The following is a 21,431-nucleotide window of genomic DNA, read 5'->3' as shown; positions in this document are numbered from 1 at the left end:
AGATCTTTTAATACTGAAAACAGTCTATTTTGTTGATAAATGCCTACTGGCTCAGAAGTCAAAATAATTTCTATAGACATTACAAGAGGATAAATATCCTAGTCTGTCAGCTGAAGATTTAAGTATTTGGATGTGATGCTTTCAAACTTCAGAAATATGTGATTCTACCTTTAATCTATAGCCAGAAAATTAAGAGATTGAGTTCTCAAATCAAGGAATAATGGCATTTTCCTCTCAAACAAATACTTATATAAAATACTAAAACAAAGCAACACAATTACAGGTAAATAATTTGAAAGAATTTAGTCTACATCACCCAGAAGACTTACAGCTGTAATAGCTACATCATAGGTTTGTTGTTAAATAAAAAATAATTAAAATAAGAGGTTTATTTCACCTTCACATGGTGTCTTTCTCATGCAGACCTCAGATTTCCACATTTGAATCCCTTTAAAGGATTTGATATGCAGGGAAAGAAGAAAGGATGAAGGTAAAAATTTCAATTTAGAGGCTACTAAAGGCCGCCATATTCTATAGTACACAACAATATTTACTCCATACCTTTTACTGATGTATTAGGTGGAGGTCCTTCCATCCTCAAGTTCCATGGAGGATCACCTTGATTAGCAAAGTCCCTCATTTTCAGATAGCTAATTGTAAGTCGGATGATGGATGCCTTGTCAAGCTGGCTGGTAATGGCTGCAGGCAGTGGCAACAACTTTGCCAACTCATAGAACTCAAAATTCTCCTTTCCCCGGCGAGAGCGAGCAGCATCGCGGGACTTTTCCTTCCTCAAAGCTTGTAAACTGAAAGAAAATAAAGAAAGTAGGACATTCATCAGTATTAGTGTTCTGTCACATTTAACCAATTTACTTTTTTCACTGCTGGTCTTCAAATTATCAGATTTTCGACATGCTGTTGCATATGGATCTACAGAATTCAGGATATATAAAATGGTGCTTCACGCTCGAATGACTGAAACTAACAACAATATGTAAGTGGTGGTCAACATATTATATAACTACTCAAATCACTTTAGCCACTTCCTTTTTAGCCTGCCTTTCCTTTGTCAGCTGTCAGTCTCGAGAAAAAATCCCAAGAATACTGTGTACACGTGGGGTTTATATGTCTAGGTGCCATTGTTTCGCACTGACTCACTCACTCACCCAATTTTGCCTTAATTTTTGTCATATTCTGACTCTTGGGAGAAGGTTAAAAGCAGATGATTCAAGTGTTTGCCACCTCTGGCAGCCAAGATTACCAAACAGGTTGTACACCAACTGCTGAGACACAGAAGTGTAAGTCTGGTGCAATAATGTGAAAATTCCTGTGTTTCATGAAGCTGTTCCTCAGGAGTTGTTCAACTGCCTTTGCAGTGGAAGCAGTAACCTTTGTCAGTGGGGTGAAAAAGCTGTTAATACAGTTCTGTGATTCACATTTTCTGATTGTAATTTGCTACCACATACATGGCAGACTGACAACTTTCTGATCAGAATGGACCTTCTGCTTTACACTGAGCTGTTGGAAATGCAAAGACATCCATTTAGTCCTGTTTCATCAATGTATCATTTGCTACGACTAATACAGAGAACAAAGATAACTCAGATTTTACTCCTGCAATATTTGTTTAATTGGTGTAAAACTTCGGAATGCAGTGGGATGACAATATTCATAACCACCTGCATTTTTGTAGCCATCTCTGCCACTTCAGACTTGGTAGGGCATATCAGCTGGGCCCTTAAAACACAAATGAAATCCCTCCATGGCAGCTCCCGTAGTATGGTTAGCATGTTACATTCCCTACACAATTCCACACCAATAGCAATTATATTTAGAAAGACAGTCTGGCTAAGAAATAGGAATGGTGAGATAAAAGGTATGGGAGATAAAGATACAGATAAAGATACAGAATTCTACTGAATTATATAGTAAAATACATACTTGGTTTTATAAACTCTACATGGAATGCTAGCACCTTGATTTGTAAACTATATTCTAGGAAAAAAGTACCTGAAAAATAAGATTTCACAATGTTCATTGTAGATGCATCTCTCTCAAACTTCGTATTTTAGATATCTACCATCATGGATATCTCTCAAAAGTAAATACAACAGTATTTGTACAGTAAATACAACAGATAAAAGTATTTAATGTATACACAGACATAGGGGAGCTACAACTCTGTGAGGTATGAACTGTCCAATTAATTCCAAGGAAGTAGTATGCCCCCACAAGTTAAATATAGACAACAGTGACACAAGGAAAAGGCAGGCAAATGTCTCTGCACAATTGCTTCCAAGTGAAAGCTCAATTTCATGGCCTAAGACTTGGCCTTTTCTACCTGTCACCACCTTTTTTTTCCTGGAAGCCAAGCCTGAGAATTCAAGTCCCCAAATCAAGTTAGTAGAAGAACTGAGATTATAGACCTGTTCTGAAACTGCACCAAGGACCTTCTTCCCAGAGCACTTAATTATGTCCCTATGTAAAATGGGAGATTGTTAAAGACCCCTAGTAAAACAAATCAGAAAAATTACAGATCTCAGCAACTTCTGAAACTGAAAAATGAGTGGTGGTTAGAAATTGAGTGGTGATAGAATATTTTTTAGAAACACCAAAGTCTAAATCCACAGTTTACAAGCCCTATAGAGGCTTCAGGAGATTGCTGAAAATGAGTAATATACTGGAATGTAGGATTGTGTAAAACATTACTGGATCAGTAACACCCTGCAATGGAAGTCAGTTGAGCTGAAAAGTGAGGCTCCATGTGTCAGCAAACAGAAATATTTGAAAGCCACCTATGGTTATTCAAAGTCACACAACAAAAAAAGTAGAAGGGATGGGGAGCTGACATGATAAACAAAAGAAACTCTTGAGAAACAGTATTGAGAATAACTCACTTTTTCTCCCAACCATTTGTTATATTTTCATTTGTGGAAGCTTCATAGGGTGAATCAAGTCAAGGAATTTGTGACTTGGAGCACTTCTCTTGGCACCCGTGCCATTAAGCTAAATTAAGAAAGGGTGTCTGCGAATATGTGCACACAAGTCCTAATTTCTACTCCATGTAATTCCACTAGGGAAATACAATGTACTGTTGGACACTGCAGTTATGCTGATAAAATGGGTCCTTAATTTGGGAGCAGTGATTTCCTCAGCAGGATGCAGGAATTCATTAGATACAACCTAAACATGGCTGTTAATCCTCACTGGCACCTGTGATTCTGACAGGCAACATCAGCTTCCTTGTCAGATGCTCTTAATAAAGCAACATACTGGCGCTAATAATCCCAAGAGGATGCTAGAAAAGAGGAGTGTGAAGCTCCCAACAGCAAGCAGTGATGTTGACACACAACCAAAATTCATCTTGGTTCCTATCATATGACACCTGGAACTAGAGGGGTTCTTGGAACATAAATGAATTTGCAAAAACTTAGAAATACACAGTCTCTTCTGCTAATAAGAAAAATTAAAGTGTGGGAAACTATAAACATGTTTACTAAGTGGCTTTCAAAAACAGTCAGAAAGCACCAAGAAAGCAAGCATTACATGTTTAAAGAGTTCTCAAATAACAGAGAAGATCCCCCAATAGTCAAGCAAATATACATAAAATATCCACAGTACCAAGAGAGTAATAGTGGGAAATATACCTGAGGGATATAAATATTGCTCCCTCTTTGCCTCCTGTGGAAAAGGGATAGCAGCTAAGACAATTGGATCAGGGTGCATCAGGGTACAATGTAAAAGGATGGTATTGTCATACAATGGTGAAACTTCATGCGTTCCCTTAAAAAGACATTTTCTTATAGAATTTCCACATACAGAGTCCTCTAAAGAAGACTAAGAGGTTTCCAGCTGATAGCTCCTGATAATTCTGAGGAGCAGGACCATATAAACAGGATATTTCGTGGCTTGAAGACTAATGCTATTTTAGATATGGTTTCTGAAATATATTTTATTTTTCCTTTTAGGGCCTTTCCAGATGGACTGATATACAGGTGGTCTGGCTTTTACAGATGAAAGGGTACCATAAATACTACCATATAATTCTAAAATGGTATACATGACATTTCTAAAGTAGATTTTGTATTGAAGACACAGCAGATGCAGAAGACATGATAATATGGTGCTGCATAAAAGTTTTATTGGTACTCGTAACTCACTTGTGATTTCATTGTGCTTGTGGTCATTCCAAGCTTAACCTGCTCTATATTTTATTTCACATAATTTTATATACTTTACATTCATAAGTATATACATGTATTTATGTCTGTGTGCATCTCACAACCTTCACATGTCTGACCAATTGACATCTGTCACTTTAAAGTTAGGACAATCACAGATCCTAATTTTTAGAGCATTTAATAGCAATCAAACATATTATAGCATATCAACAGACTTACTGACCTAGACAAGGGTTTTTTTTAGCATATGTTCACAGAATCACAGAATATTCTGAGCTGGAAGTGACCCACAAGGCTCATCAAGTCCAACACTTAAATGAGTGGCCTAGATGGGGATGGAGTCTGTGATGTTGGTGTTATTGGCACCATGCTCTAACCAGCTGAGCTAAACTCAGGGTCATAACAATACCTCACTTCTGTGTCTCAGTTTGGGCAGGAAAAATCAGTGAAATAATTTAATTATGTGAATTTGCCTTTTGAACAAAAAGAGGGGAATAGTTGCAGTTACAAATAATTTTTACTTGCAATTTCAAAATATAGCTTGGAAAGTGGTGGTTTGCAGACTTGCCCAGTTTTAGAAAGGCAGCTCACATTTACATTCCACCCACACTGCTTCCTCAGACCGGATGCAGGAGAGACGCCCCAGCAGAGCTTCTCAGAACATCGGTCTCCCTCTGCTCAGCCCCACATAACAGCACTGCTGGGATTTACGGTACCTTCATTGGACTTGTCACAAATAGAGATTGGATTGCAAGCAACAGCCATAAAACAAAGTTTGAGGGACAGATGGACTGGTGAACTCGAGATATAGGGGCTTGAGCCAATGGACAGCTTATCTGTGTTGTGCTTTCATAGTTACTGCTCATTTCCATTCACAAGAACATTTCCATTCACTCCTCTGCTTCACAAGCAAAGAAATATGGCAAAGTCTCACAAAGGATGCACAGTATTTTTGAGAATGGCATTGAAATCTTTCCCCATTTCAGCAGAAATTTTAGAAATGCAAAAGTATATCAGAACAGAGCAGTTTTTCTTATATACTAAACATTTTTATACTCATTAGCCCAGCTGTTACTGAGCAGTAGTGAATGTCTTAAGCCTCTAACAACAATGTGGATTAGTAGCAGCAACTTCAGATATAGTATAAAAATAACACTTAATATCTAATAATGTTTATAACAAGCTTTATAAAGAAAGAAGCACTATGTGTCTGTGTATATTTTTCTATTAGTCTAGTCTTTTAAAGTCAAGGATCGAAAGGTCCACTATAAACAGGATCCAACTGTCTGAAGGAGAAAGTCAGATGAATGTTATAACCATTTCACAGAAAAGAAATCAGACATAAGGAAAGGCTCTGCAACATTAGAGTGTATGATCAATCTGCTACAAAAATATTTGGAGATAAGTGATCCAGCCCCTTCAGTCCTCCAAAAGAGACTTTAAATTATACATGTCCCTTTGTGCATACTCTTTCCCAATATAAAGAACACAAGCGGGCTTACTTTGCTAGTGAGCATAGCTATAGCACTACATAAAACAATAGATTTATGCTGCTCCTGAGTCCATAGATGTGAATTTGTGCAATTCTGTATCAATATTACTAGAAAGATCCTCTTTTTTTCTTACTTTGTTCCACACTAATATGATGTGACGTAATATTACCATACTTTGGACATTTTTGTATTTAAATCAACTTTAGGTCCCTTCCTCTGTTATTAATAACCTATTTACATAATTTATGTATTTATATTATAAAATGTAGTGGATTATTATGAAAAATTGACTAATAGAAATGTTTACACATTCTGATCTATTAACAAAATAATCCATTAACTGTTCCCTCAAAGCCACATCCTTCAGAATCTTTTCTGGGGCTTCAAGCTGACCAGTGAAAACAAGGAGGGCAGTTAAGTCAATTTAAAACAAGTACATTTAAAATCTGGCTTTTAACGTCTGGGCAATTCATTAAGATAATGTCCTGCTCTACTGATAGGTGACCACCCATAGGCCATGTTCTGTCATATAAAAACCTTCTTTCATTTCACTGATGTTGTGGAACAATTAAACTTCTAATGGAGTTCAAAGAATGGAATAGCATCAATATTTAGCTGACCCAATTATTTGGAATATTTATTGATTTTACTTCTATAGGAACTCTTCATATTCCTCATGGTTTTTAAAAGTTAATAGTGGCATCTCAGAAACACTTTTCAATCCAAGTGGATATTAATCTGAACAGCAGTGCACATTTTCAGACTCCAAAAAATTATTTAGACTGTAGGAAAGATGAAGGAAGTAAAGGAGACCAACCTGCCCTGCATAATTGCACATATTACAGTTGAAAAGACCAGTTTTGGAAGTCAAACGTCACCATTGGTGAGCATGAGCCTTAGGCTTGCTATTATCAATTTTTTTTGTGCGGTTTTTCTGAAGGTTATGCCCTAGAGACTTCACAAATACGCATGAAACTGGATATTTTTTAGTATAGTAGATCCAAAATACAAAAGAATGAAGCAAGAGAGCTAATGCTCCTGTAGATGTAAATTAAAAGAAGAAAAAAATCTGCACTCAACCTTCTAAGACTAATTCAATTAGCTCTGAAAAATTGATAATGAAAGTATGTTAATATGCTTACCTCTAATTTCTACACTACATTTTGCTATCTTTGGGGATTTCTTTTCTTCTAAGACAACTTTTTGACTTGATATTTTTCCCTTTCTTTGCTTTTCTTTTTCTTTCTGCTATCCCATTTGTAGATTTCTTTTCACAAAGATTGTTTCTGAACTGAGAGTACAAGAACTTCAAGACTAATAACAGTTATCAAAGTCTAAAAAAGGACACTACTTTCGTGAGGGGAAAACCTCCAAAATCAAAAGCCACATTAAATTTTACCTTCTTTCTTTTTAAGTAGATCTGAGAAGCCAGACAGCAGATTTTTATGGATTTTTCTACTTGTTTGCTTAGGAGATCCGAACATTGCTCAGTCTCACTATTTATCAATTAATCTAGCATGCAGCCTCAAAGGAGAAAGGTCGACTTGTGCTAAAAATTCATCCATCAAAAATTCATCAAAGACTTCACCATTTTAACTTGCGAACCTTTGAACACCTACATACTTGTCAGATCTGTGGTTATAGTTAACTGGGATCTATAGTTACCACAGTGCCTACACCTGCTCTGACATGAGCTGCATGAAGAGACTTTCAGGTGAAAGTGCAGTACATAACCAAGTGAGGCAGACTCTCCTAAAACTGCTCTTTCTATCAGACAAAGGATAGCTAACATCTGACTAAGTTCCAAGTTGGTAAAATCAGACTGTTTCAATGACCAAACACTTTTCAGGGGAGCGAATTTTTGCCCCATCATAAAAAATCACCACTCTTACAGACAAGAATTTGCAAAAAAAAAAAAAGTGCTAAATTATCTGATACTATCATCAAGGGCCTAGTCCAGAAATTAAAGCCATTTAATGCTGTCTAAGAAAAAAATAATGTTTTGAGACTTTAATGTGTGAAGAAAGCTGTATAGTATATGCTGGAAGTTAAAGCTGGAACCTTCAAGTTCAAGGTAAAAGCTCTGCTGCTTAACTAATGCACTGCTCATAGCTGTCATCATTAATTTATGTTAGCCTCTGTAAACATCAAGAGTATAATAGGCCAATTTCACAACTAAATATAGATGCACATTTTGCCCTTATATAAATGGCAGATTGCTGCTGTAGATCATCACTGCAGCAACACGTCAGTAAAGATGCACTGTTTGATGGTCTGATGCTCACACAATATATAAAACCAGTTGTAATGGTTGTTTGGAAGCAAAGTGTAACATAGCAGCAAAATTTCATTTGTTCCACAAACTCAGGATATATTAAGCTTGGCTGACAAAGACTGTTTGATGTGCTAAATCAGTTTGACCTTCATTTTTGCTTTATATTTCTCATTTAACACATGAAATGACCATTATTTTTTCACCATACAGGGAAATATGACAGAACTGATTTCTATTAAAACCTTTCTTTTCCTTGTACAAAGAAAAAATTATTTTGCCAAAAGTGCTTTAGCAATTACTGCAAAACTTACAAAAAATAATACCTATATTAAGCCAAGCTTTTTATTATATCAGTAAGACTTAAAGTTGGTTTTTAGGTGTTGTGGTTTCACAGAAGAGGATTCTTTTGTTTAAAATATATAAACATGGTTCAAGGAAATGGTTTGTGTATGCTTGAACTAATTGTTAAACTGAATGTTTTATCACCAGTAAGTATCTTTGTTGAACTGTTTAAATAACAGGATTTACTTCTAAAGTGAGTCATTAAAACATAATAATAGGAACATGGCAGGTTTTTGAAGCATTACAAACTTGCCATCCTGCACAATCTTTTAAAACTGATGTACACCTTGATAGAGAAGCCTTTAAGTGAGCTGTGATACACTAGTTCAAATCCAAATTCCACAACTAGAAAACTAGTGTTTTCGTCCTCTCTTTTCTTCCTATGTTGAACTAAGCAATTGCCAGCCTCCTGATAATAGAGAAACCTCAGTTTTATCAAGCAATTTTGCAGCACCCAATAAACAGCACTTTACCTTGGAGCAACTTGTACATTTCACACCTTAAATTTCTATTTACCAAATCAGCTAATCACTTCACAATTGAACCTCTCAGAACAAAAAATTATCAATTAAAGTGGTTGAAACTCCTGCAAATTATCATTTAGGAATGAAGTAATTGCTTTCATCAGGGCAGAAAAGCCCGCCAGAACAGAAATGTCACTTCAGATTAGTGTTCTCACTCCTGAAGCTATGGATGACACAGCTGATATAAGACTAAATGCCAAGACCAATCAATTGCTTTTGTGGCTCTGTTCTGAGCTGCTGTAAAAGGGGCCATTTTCTAGGATCTACTCTTCATTATAGTAAATGCTATCTCCTTGGTAACATAATTCCATTTCTCATAAATTCTGTCTGAGAGCATTGTCCTAACAATGGATGTTTGTGGAAAAGAATGCTGTTGGTTTAATGCAAAGAAATTAAGTGTGAACGGCTGTCAAAGTACTATAGCTTGCTTGTTCTTAAACATAAATTGAAGTCTTTACATTAAAAACAGAATACTTTGGCAGAAATGAATGTTCTGAACTAGTGTGATATATTGCATTTGGAAGTGATGTATCTCTGATGGAGAGTTTAGACTTTTTTTTTGAATACCTATGTTCTGTCTATAGTGGGCACACTCATCCCTAGCAGAGATTTGTCAGTTTAAGAGAGAGTAGATAAACACTCCACTTATTTCACAGCAGTGCAGTTAGGAAATGTGAAACTGCACAAGAAAACATGGTCTCATTATCATATGACATGCTATTTGTTAGCAGACTCATCTGTGTATAAAAGCTTTCTTTGAACTGAGCCCTTACTGGAAATATCTGTATTTCAATTTGTACTGTTCAGCTTCCTAAAATACTTAGAATCTGAGTTATGGTCTCCAATTAAAAGGATATCTGAGAAGCTAATTTGGTGGAACAGCAGCAATTTCCTGCACTGCTCTCCTCATGACTGAAGTTTGGAAACAAATTCAAGATTACAGATTTTCTTTCAAAACAGGATGAAAAGTATTCCTCCCTCAATGAGCATAAGCAATTCCAATTAACAGCAGCAAGACTTATGTGACAGGAGAATATATTGCCACATATGTAAAGAAGCAATTTATCCAGCATTAAGAGGAAAAGTGCAAATTTATTGCAGCATTTCTATGGGTAACCAAAGAGCGAGCACAGGTAACACTGCTGCCAGATTTTGACTGTAGCCCAGAATGACAGCAATCACATTAAGGTATGAAAAACTGCACCCATTAGGTGATGTGGGGAAAACAAGAGGACAAGAGAGACACAGTGTCACTGCGTGTCACATCTGCCTGCCCGAAGTAAACATTGTACTTTCAACCACAGAGCCAGCTAGCTTCAGCCCAGGGTCTCCACATATGCCACACTAGAAATGCTATATAGCATCCTACACTTTAAATATGAGCTTTACAGTTTGGCCTAACTATAAGCTACATAAATAAGTCTCTCTGAAGTGAACAAAAACTCTCCAAATTCTGATTATATGCCTTTAGTGCGTATTGTCTTTAAGCAGGAATACTGAGGGTTAGAGTTTTTATCTGCTTCTGAATTAATAGCTGTTTTTTTCCTCACCTATGTTAGAGACATTGCAGAAATTTTTGTTGGAACATTTATATCAGCTATAGCCATTATTTTCCATAGGATTGTTTTACCAGCTCTGAAATAAACAGCAGCACAGGTGAAAACATTTTTGTTTGATATTTTTATAAAAGTTTTGTTTGCACTGGGTAGTTTATCTATACTGTTAAGTTTCACTTCTGCCAAAAGGCCTAAGAGAACAATGTTGCCTTCAGGCAACTCAAGTTTGCTCTTTATTGATGACCAAAACAGGGATTTTGTTAGAGTTGGCTGTGCTCTCTGTAACTATCCGCTTCAACTGAGCTCCCTGAGCCAGGAAAAAAGAGCAAGAATTCCAACCTCTCTCCTTCACTGCTGCCACATAAATCTCTTAGTGGTGTGTTCTCAATTACTACAATGCCAAGACCCTTTTTGAAGAAAATAACATTTTTTTTATCTCCTTACTCTTTATCTCCTTATCTCCTTTGTCTTTCTTACAATTATCATCCTCATCATCTCCTTACTCTCTTCCTTTCCATCTAGAAATTATGTGTACACTGATGAGCCCACGCAGAGCACACACAAGCTGTAGTTTTGAACCCTCCTCATGGGAGTGTTTGCAAGCTTTACATGAAGAAGGGTTGAAGGGATATGGGATACACTGGGACTGCAGCCCAAAGGAGCTATTCCAGAGTCCCAGCTGAGCTATCTGAAAGCTGACCAAGTATAACTTCAATGGGACAGTCAGTGAGCTACAGAATCACTGTCAGCCTTCATTCCCTGCATGTTTTCTGCTGCATGTGATAAAAACAGTATGGACAGAGATCCCATTGTCATCAATACTCAAGCTACCTAGTTTTAAAATATCTCCAAGTACATCTTAAAAAACCCAAAAAATTACAAACACAAGCAACAGCTGGCGTGGATGGTGGTATAGCTACCTTTGTTGACAGCTCAAAACCAAGTAGTGCATGCAAAACTTTTACTCTGCAGTCTTAGAAGACCCTGGTGCCTCCAAAAGCTGACTGGTGGATTTAGTCAAGCCTGTTTTCCCAGAGGCATGAGATTCACTCTGCAAGGTGCAGCGTTAGCTGCTGAACCATTGACTCACTAGAGTATGAATGAGCCTCAAGGCCTTTCACTTTTACCCCTTTGCTTGAACCCTGAACAGTTTAGTATAAATTAGTGTCAGTAGAGCACAAGACAGCAACACTTTCACAAGCAGGCACCTCTCTCACCTGTACTACCAATGAATTAGCTTTTCTTACTGCTTACATATTACAGGACAGGCTACAGCCTTCACCAACTTCCCTTGCAGAGGGATTACATTTACTTTCCATTTAATGCTCTGGGATGAGGAACAGCTCTAAGTGCCACATACACTGGTGAAGGGCAAAAAGTCATACAAAAAAAGATACTGTTAGTTTTTCATCTGTTTCACTACATTGGGGTAAACATGAAACCCACACTGCTTGCAGAAGAATTTCCTCTTTGTTCCCTTTACAGATTCCAGTACTGGTCACACACATGATTGGGCTTAAGTGTTTCCTAAAGTGCCAAGAAGAGTCTGCTGTCAAAGGTTATGCACCTAACCCAGGAGGTGCCACATGCACTGGTAACTGCTGTTCTGGAGGTATGTCACCATGTATTTTAACTTTCAGCAGACCCAAGATTTCATTTCTAAACAAAGTTTTCAGATATGGTACAGCAAAACCCAATTCTCCTCAGAGACCACTTTAATTAGTCAGAGTAGACCTGATGACACGTGCATTTTTGACGAAAGTAGTGATATGCCAAAACTTTTCCTTAAAACACATTAATCATCAATTACAATCCTTGAACTTTAAAAAATAACACTTAGACAAAAGTCTCAGAGTTTTAACAGTTGATGTAAATCTCATGCCCTAAGTGATTCTTATCTTCTTTAACAATATTCAACTACCAGCAAGATTACCAATATCCTAAATCCATCAGATTGCATCAAAGGCATTAAAATGATCAAGGCTCGGGAATACTGTCCAGCAGCTGCCACAGTTACCCCTCAACCTAGCAGTAAAAGTCCTTGCTAAAACAATTCCTTAAAAAGGGCCAACCAGTGACAGAGATGAGAAATCTGAGCGACACCAAAACACAAAGCAAAGCATAATGCAGAGGCAAGGGTCCCTTCTGGAGAGCTCCCTGCCTTGAGTGACCTCTTAATTAGCCAGCACACAAAACACCTTCCTGCAAAGTCTTACAGGTCTAGATCAGAGAGGAATATCATGACTACCTAGGAACTATCGTTAATGTCAGGAAGGCCATACAGCATTACCCTGTAATTCTGTTTTCTTTTGCAAAAGTATCAATCCTAATCTGAAAACTCCAAGATGTAAAGAATTTCTATTGCTAAGCAGCTGCACTGTTTAAATTAGCCTCACCATTAACATTTTGTGTCTTTATTTCCAATTTCAACTTTGCTGAGTTCAGCTTTCAGTTACTGAATCTTGCAATTCTTTTGTCCACTAAACAAAAGAAACTCCAAATATCTGCTATCTTCTTCCTGCCTGGCTAATTATGGTCCACGATCAAGTCACCCTCTTAACCTTCCCTTTGACAAGACACTGGATTGATTAAACAAACTGAGTCATTGTATGTTTTCCAGTGTTCATTTTAGATCTCTCTTTTTTTTCAACATAAAAAAACCAAAGAGATTTCAACACTGAATGCAGCAGCATCAATCATCATTTTTGTGTTCAATTCTTTAACTGATACATTTAAAGATTATTTTACTCCATATCTGAAAGAGCATTGTACTGGGCTACAGTGTTCTGCTACTACTCATAAAAAACTTAATTTGGGGTTCACAGGAGAAAGGGGCACCGAGAAACAGTTTTGAACCACATTGTCAGTTATGTGCTTCTCCCTGTGTTATTCTTGGCCAGTCATGGTTTTTATGTTGCAGAAATGGAAACATAACCTATAGAGCATGTAAAATGAGAGAAAAATTCTAATCCATTAATGTGAGAAAACAACATATTTTCTCTCAGGCACGTAGAATTTTCTCAGTTGAATCAAGGCTGAGCTTCTGCAGTCACTTCTGTATTTTATTTCTGAGGGATAAAGGAATTACAAGCAGGAAAGAATTTCTTTTATACCACCTCAGAATTTTTGGTGTCAAATGGCTAAGTCAGGTTAAAATGGCTGAACTCAGAAACAAGAAGAAACATTCTGTAATATGATGAATTCTTGAGATAATCCCCAAAAAAACATTTTTGACAGAGATCCTCAAGACAATTAAGGTAAGATTTTCAGAACAACACAATTCTGGCAAAACCTACTCCTAGAGAAAAGATGTACCAAATGTTGTGTTTGAAAATGCCACATTGCTGTATTCAAAACCTGTCCTCACAGGGATAATGTCAGTCAAGTAAACTAGAAATACTTGGGAGTCGAGGAAATTTAGACCCCTAAACACTGAATGTTAATCTTGCATCTTACCTGTTGATAGATCTACAAGCTCATCAGAAGAGGAAAGAGGTGCAGACACTGCTAGACTGCTAGCAATAGCTACTGAGTGATGCTTAAAACCAGCAATTGCTTAAGGTTTGTGGGTGAGGGTTTAGCTACAGAAAAGAAAGAAGAAAAGAAGCAACCATCACAAAGAGCTATTATACCTGACAGACTCTACACAAGACAGATGAAATGTGAGCTTCAGTATTCAAAAGAGAAAGGATACAATCATATGTCTGGTTAACTTACAGGAAATAGTTCCAGAGACAATTTTATACTAACTACAGTGATTTGAGCAATTTTTAAAAATAATACCAACCAATTTCTCTCCATTATACTCTGCTGGCAGAAAATAAAACATTTTTCTTTTAAATGATTGCCTCTGGTTTTGTTAAATCATGCAGCCTGTCAACATGTGGTCACCAGTTTTACATGATCTTTCTGCCTCTCTGGAAAAGAATGAATTTGCAGCCTGATCTGTGATATAAATACATAATCTGGCATCAGTTAAAATTGCTGCTATTATGACAAAAAAAAAAAAAAGATAAAAACATAAGAAACAAACAACCATAATACTGTAATATGAAAAAAAAAAGAAGTCAAAATGATTCATTTAACATCAAACATGACAGGGGTTTTGTTTCTCTTAAATACTATGTATGGCAATTCCTGCTATTGAAGAACTAAAAGAAAGAAAAAAAGAAGTAAAGTCTAATTCTGTCACCAGATATGCCTGCCCAACTTCATTGATTTCAAAGAACAACATAGACCTTTAGTGCTAAGCGATTTTGTAAGAGTAAATATTTGAAAAACAGAATTAGAAAAAAATGTAGAATCCTTCTTTTTGGTACACAGTTGTTTCAGGAAGCTCACAGCAGCTGAACAAATTAAATCTCCAACCTTATGCTGTCAAGTGGGAATCATGTCCTAATAATCCTATAACTGTTTGACTGGGATATAGCCTCATCTCAACAATGTGACTAAATGGAAAAATGAATAGAGAACAAAACACAGAAAGATAAAACACGTTCAATTTTACTTTACTAAACTTATGTTGAATTAACCTTTATAAGACACTCTTTTTACTCAGACAATTTGACGATTTAGCTGTCCTTTAAAACCAGGGTTTTCAGGTTTGCCTTATTTTCTGAACTCCTTTGTAAAATGATTATAGCATACTTCACAATATCCTTTCATCTCTTCTTAGGGATGAAGCGAGACACAGAGTCAATCTTTATAATTAAATCATAACTGTTGTCAACAGCAGTTGCTGTGATTTCAGTTTATACAGCTATTATTTGTATTCATAGGAATGCCCGCTTCAAAATCACAAGACAGGAAAAATCATGCTCTTAAGAGCAAGGGAGAAAAAGCAGCTGAAGTGTTCCCCATAAGGCAGAAGGAGTCAAGGTATCTGTGTGATGTCTAATGCCTTCCAGGCACTTGAAGACTCCACTGAGCAACAGGGTTTACCGTAGCTTTAATAAGGTGCAAATGCTAATTCCCACACTGCTAGCCTGCTGACAGATACTACTGACATGACAAAATGGGATCTTGACTATTGTGGTTATATGACCTGTGGCAAGGGCTGGTAAGGATACCCCCATGTGTACCGATCCCCCCAGCTGAGACTGTCCCCTGTAGAGAAATCAGAGAACAGGAGTCTCATCATTGCCTCCAGCATCCCTGAAAAGTGACAGCCACAAACAGACCAAAACCAGTGCCAGAAATCTGGCTGAATATAAGAAACTTTTTCCACCAAGTAGTTTTTAACTGGTAGTTTTTAACTGAAATGCCAAAACCACTAAACAATTCTAGAGTGTTCTATTAATGACAAGTATAAAAGAAAGCATTAGCCTAATATGCAAGAACAATAAATGTTAGGAGAACATTTGGGCAGTAAAAAGTGATGACTGTGTGACAGTAACAGAACGAGATAAACCCGGGTAGAAGTTTGATTTTCTGATTGCTTCAAGATTTGTTTAGACTTACAGCCTTTGAAAACTAAGAATTCTTGTGCCAATTTTAAAAGTCTTATTTAAATTATTTTATGATTTCAGTTTACATTAAAATCTCAAACAAAATAGCATGGATGCTTTGTGTGGCCATCTGCTACTTTCATCAAGTGTCTGTAGTGACGAAAATGAGGATTCTAGTAGTTTTACTGCAGAGATAATTGAAGCCTTTCTAAGAATAATTTCTATTCAGTCCTTTAGAGCCAAATTTTGTCGTTGGATCTGCACTCTATCTTGGAACGTGGTCCTTGTTTGAGCAGTTAATATCAGCATCTGAGTATAAAATATGAGATACTAGTATTCTTTCATACTTTTGCATAGATGATATAGTCTGTATTACATATTTTGGCAGATGCTTTTGGGGCATGCTGAGCACAGTTTTATATTTAAATTATGCAAATAATGCCAATAGGAAAGGCTGTTTGTTGGTAATCCGAGCTTCTAATTTCAGTCCTACCACTTATTTCCAATATAATCAAGAGCCAAGCAATAACTGGCCTGGTAGACTCACAATATTAACATGCCAGAAAAACTTGCCACATTCAGTTTAAGTAATACATTTTCAAATCCTCACAGATACCAGACCAACCAAAAAAGTTTATTCATAAAAGTAATCCATTAAATTCAATAAGATTATACATAGATCTCGTAAATAAATCTGAATTTATCATTCAGATTTAGGCAGGCAAGTCCAGCTTGTGGGTTAGGTGAGACGGAACTCTGGGTTTTTTTAAATTGCAGTTCTGAAAAATATTTTTATATCTATAAAAATACTGTGTACTTGTTGAATTGATGTTGAATTGAATATGTAGTCCCTGTACCGAACACTTTTAAAAACCTAAGTATTTCATTCAGCCTCATTGCTATGGGTTGCTGCCTCCCACTGCTTTTACTGCAGCTGCCAGAGAAATGCTCATCTGAGCTGGGAATGTTCCAAAAAGCTGCTTCCCTTTCTTTGCTACAACTGCTTATCAGCTTTCTAACTGGCCCCATATCACAGCACCTCATACCCTATCATGACACAGAAAACAGTTGCTGTTCAGTTTGTCTCTCAGTAAATCTAAGGAAATCTGAGCTGACCTTGTCTTAGGGAGCACTTCCTCAAGCATGTTCTCTTTCCCCCAACACAATTAAAATAGCCAAGGAGAAGAGAGGAAAAACAAAAAGAGAAAAAAAGGGGGGAAAGAAAGAAGAAGGGAAATCTGAGAAAAGAGAGTACATTTAGCTTTCCTGCTAGAGACTGAAAGACACGTGAGGGGTTAGCCCTGCTATCGACATCACCATAAGCCAACTGGGAGTTGCTGGTGTACAGTGAGCTCCCATCAGCCTCAGAATCCAGGACACACAGAAACACATGCATTAGGATGAGGTATAGAAGCTAGCTCTACTCATACCAGCTAGTGAACTCTCCCTACAACACTTGGGGGGTGCGGATATAGATTTCTTTTGGCTCCTGGAAAAGAAAAAAAGCAAATTGAACAGATGCAGGCACCTGTTTCAAAGAACAGACTGCATCTCCTTGACTTCTCTGAAACATGTTTAGCCCTCCACCTGTAACAGCCAGACACCTGTCAACACAGGTATTATTGCATATAGCTGCATACAGTAACAAATAAGAAGATCATACAAACACATTAAACTGCAATAGACTAGCATTACATCTAAAAGAAATCACTTCTCCCTCAACACTTGTACTGATATTCCCACTCTGCACAATCACCTGCCCTGGGAATAGACAAGGTTAAAATTACTGCAAGATTTTGACTGGATTATTTTACAGGTTTCTTAATCCAGTTTACCACATGGATGTGTAAGTGCCCATATAAGCAGGGTGGCACAGAATGACTCAGAGCACATCTCTGAGCACTACCAGCTTATCATATTCATGAAGGAAAGGCGATGATAGGAGCAAGACTACATACTCAGCTGAAGCTGTCAGAACAATAAGGGTTGCCAGAATGAAACTGCCCACTTGGAATCTGGCCATTCCTTTAGAAATGCTTACTTAGAAGTATGAAAAGTGCTAAACATTAATAAACACAGCCAGTCAATATCTTAAATTCTCTCCCAGCATCATCAGCAACCTAAGGCTGTGTGGGGGCAGTGGTTTGTTTTGGACTTTGGTGGAACTTAACCATATAATGAAACCACAGACACAGAAGAAAATAGATTTCAATATAATTGACAGCATATGTTTCTATATCTCTATTCAGTAGCTGATAGAAATAAATAATACACAGCGTGCCAGTGATAACCACGGCAAATACGTCAGCCAACTTCCTGAACTGCATTCTAATGGGATCTCACAAGAGATCTATGCCAGGTTCCTCAGGGCCCCTGTTCACTTGATTTCTTTCTCTTCATAGTGGTTTGTAAAAATGCAGCCTAACTTATTAATTTATTCTGTTTTCCAGATTCAAAAACCATTTTGTTGCTCTAAAAGCTTTTTTTTATACTCTGCTAGTCTAGCTTTTCTAGCTTGAAACCTTTGCTTTTGTTTCTTAAAATACACAACAAAGCCTTTGAATTAAACTAAAGTTTGACTAATACCAAATCCTGGTTAAAAAGAGCTAGATAGTGCCCAAATTAACATTTTCATATGAGGCTATTCAGATGTGTAGCCCAATGGGGTCTGCTGGGTCTTATGAACTGTTTACATATCCTTAAGCCATAAAAGGTCCTGATAATGAAACCAGCTCTTTATCACATTTTTTGACCCTGCAACCTACTAGTAGATTTGTGGAGGCTTAAATTAATGAAAGCATTATTTTAATCCATGCATTCAAATGCATTATTTTGTGCTAGTATATAATAAACTTCCTTTTTAACATTGAACAATATTTAATAGTGCGTGCTATCTATTTTATAATAGCAAGTGCAGTTATGATTTCCTATGCTTCTTTACAATTTAGTGACTCCACTGACTTCAAACATACTACAACCCATGCTCTGGGTCTTGCCAGAGTTAAGTTGCATGGAGATATGTTCTAACATAGGTAAAACTGAAGCACAAATGATGAAAGTTCAGCATCAATTCCCCTGTGCAGGGCTTGTCTCATAGCATGTTCTGCTCTGCTCATACCAGGTGACTATGGCCATTAGATGCCAAAAACCCAGCTGGGGATTATCACAACATCTGGTTCCCTGCAGTACTCAATTTCTTCTAAATGTGCACACCTCTGAGCGAAGCACATCCAGAAATACACAGCAATTTTCCCCTTAAAGCACAGAACATTATAACCAAGATTATTTCAAAAGCTTAGCTCACAAGAAAATATACAAATGGATTGTTCCTCACCCCTCTCCCATCTCTCCTCAAACTCTGCCTGAAATCAGAAATTTTTCTTTTTTCTTTCTTGAATTGCATAGTTACTTCTGACTAAAAGATTTACCAGAGAACAATGTCAGCCTTTGTACCAGCTTCTTCTCCTTTCTTTTTTTTTTTTTTTTTGTCCTTGTGCAGGGGAGGGTAGGGGAGGCAAGTGTTGTGTTTTGCATACAAACAAAATCAAACATCTTATTTTAACCACCCAACTCGGATATTGAAAATATAAGCAGAAAAGGCCACAGTTCTTTGGACTTAAGAAAGATGCAATTAACCTCTATTATTTATCTCTCTACTGACACACGTAGATCCTCTCCCTCTGTCAGACTTATGTATCAGACTGATGGCAAGTGTCTCTTCTAAACATTCAGCAGCCCTCACACATAATAGGAGGATCCCTTCCTGTGGATCATCGAGTACTCCAACACTCAGGAGACACCAGTTCACCCACCAGACAAGGAATACTCTTCACTATCCTCCTTTCAGTGTCTTTCACTCCCTTTCCTTCAAAATTAATGCATGTTGTGCAAGACACATTCTTCATTACCAATGTTCATTTTCAGGGTTGCTGGCTGCAGTCAGAGTGTTTTTCCAAGAGCACTCGATAACTCTCTTGGCAGATTTCAGCTCCCTGGAACGGATCCCACCCTCTCCATTCTCCTCCTGCTCTTCTGTGAGCTGTGATGTTACCTGCAGCCTTCAGACCAGGTGAGAAGCTGTATTGCTCCCAGAGATACTGCGCTCATAGACAGCATCTTCATTTTCTGCAGAGTGCACAAAATGCACACACCCTCCATATAAACACAGATTTGCCTCTGCTCTCTTGTATTTTGCGTTCCCATGAATTTTGAGTTACATAAATTTTGGTGCTTTTGTGGATATATCCAGCTTTTCTGTCCTCAATTTTCCCCCTGGACTTTGGATAATGATGTGGGATATCTGGCCTTGTAAAACTTTCAAACAGCGTGAATGGAGAGAAATCTCAGGAAAAGGATTTGACTATCTTTGGTAGCAAGAGGTGAAGATTAAAGTCAGTTGGAAGGGGCAATAAGCTCAGAGGTCTCAGAAAAGTTGCACCTCTGCCTCAAGGGCATATTTTCCCTTTTTGCCCTCCATGTCTTTGCTCCATTTGATTGCTGCCTTGAGCAGGCTGGTACACTCCAGCCCTTCATGCTCCTGGACAGCCGGGAAGGAAGCTCAGAGGTAGGAGGGAGAAAAGAGGACAATGAAGAGATTTGAGTTTATAGGCACAGATGAGAGGACAAAGCAACATGTAGGATGCCATGGGAGGCATTCACTGCAGACAAGGAGAACAAGAAAAGGAAGTAGATGACGCTTGTTTTAGAGAGTTGGAGGAAGCTTCATAATCACATCCCTGGTAGTCATTGCTAAGGTCGTGGAGTAAATCCTTCCCAAAGCCACTTACAAGCAGATGAAACAGTAGATGTGACAGGGTAAGTAAGCATGAATTAGCAAGGGCAAATAATGCCTAATCAACTCAGCTGCCTCTTATGAGATGGTTGCTTAAGATGGGCCCAGGCAGGTCAATGATATTGCTCACCTTGACTTGACAAACATAAACAGTCTTTCCGTCAGTCCTTCTAGCCAAACTAGAGATATATGAGATATATACTTGAAGAATGCACAGTAAGATGGGTAGAAAGATGTACAAACTATCAGACTCAAAATATTGTGATCAGTGGTAGAAATTTAAATGGCAAATCATTTATTACTGGTGTCCTTCAGAGTCAATATCAATTAATGTCATCTTTAAAGACCTGGATGATAGGATGAGGTGCATCCTCAGCAAGTTCCTAAAAAGAATCAGACTGGGAGAGCACCAATAGAAGCATCCCCCATGCCCTTCCTTTCCTCCCCTAAGGGTTTGACAGATGAATTGATTCTCCCACAATCCTGAGATACTGAACTGACCCTTGAAGGTGCACAGCTGCATAACCAGGCAGATGCTTTTGCCCCTTTACTGTTATCCAGGGGGCTGGAGTAGATGATCTTTCATTGTCCCTTCCAAGCCAAAGCATACAGATGGTTTGCAATGCCACACAGAAGCAAAATTTAAGCATGGCTCCCTATAATTTGTTTCTCAGTTTGAGAAAGGTAGCATTGAGGAGAAAAAGCCAATATGCATCCCTGCTCCACCTTGCCACTGCTTCCAAAGGCTCTGTGATTCACAGGACTCTCCCTTACCCTGTGAAGGGCTCTCTGCTGTAAGTCTACAGTGAAGGGAGAGGTGA

General features: G+C 37.7%; 1 protein-coding gene across 3 annotated transcripts in view; it reads right to left on the bottom strand.

The window, feature by feature from the left end:
• The window catches only part of NPAS3 (neuronal PAS domain protein 3), a 586,683-nt gene that overhangs the window by 409,891 nt on the left and 155,361 nt on the right, over positions 1 to 21,431 (bottom strand). For 2 of the 3 annotated variants that reach the window (XM_059475171.1, XM_059475170.1), the window contains one exon: positions 562 to 806. In XM_059475171.1, coding sequence (XP_059331154.1) covers positions 562 to 806 — 245 coding nt within the window. Of the gene's footprint in view, positions 1 to 397; positions 449 to 561; positions 807 to 21,431 lie in introns of all 3 variants that reach the window. The other variant, XM_059475172.1, reaches the window with a different exon arrangement.

The sequence above is a fragment of the Ammospiza nelsoni genome, chromosome 6 (assembly GCF_027579445.1).
Source record: "Ammospiza nelsoni isolate bAmmNel1 chromosome 6, bAmmNel1.pri, whole genome shotgun sequence".
Taxonomy (NCBI): domain Eukaryota; kingdom Metazoa; phylum Chordata; class Aves; order Passeriformes; family Passerellidae; genus Ammospiza; species Ammospiza nelsoni.
This window is presented reverse-complemented; position numbering and strand designations above follow the sequence as displayed.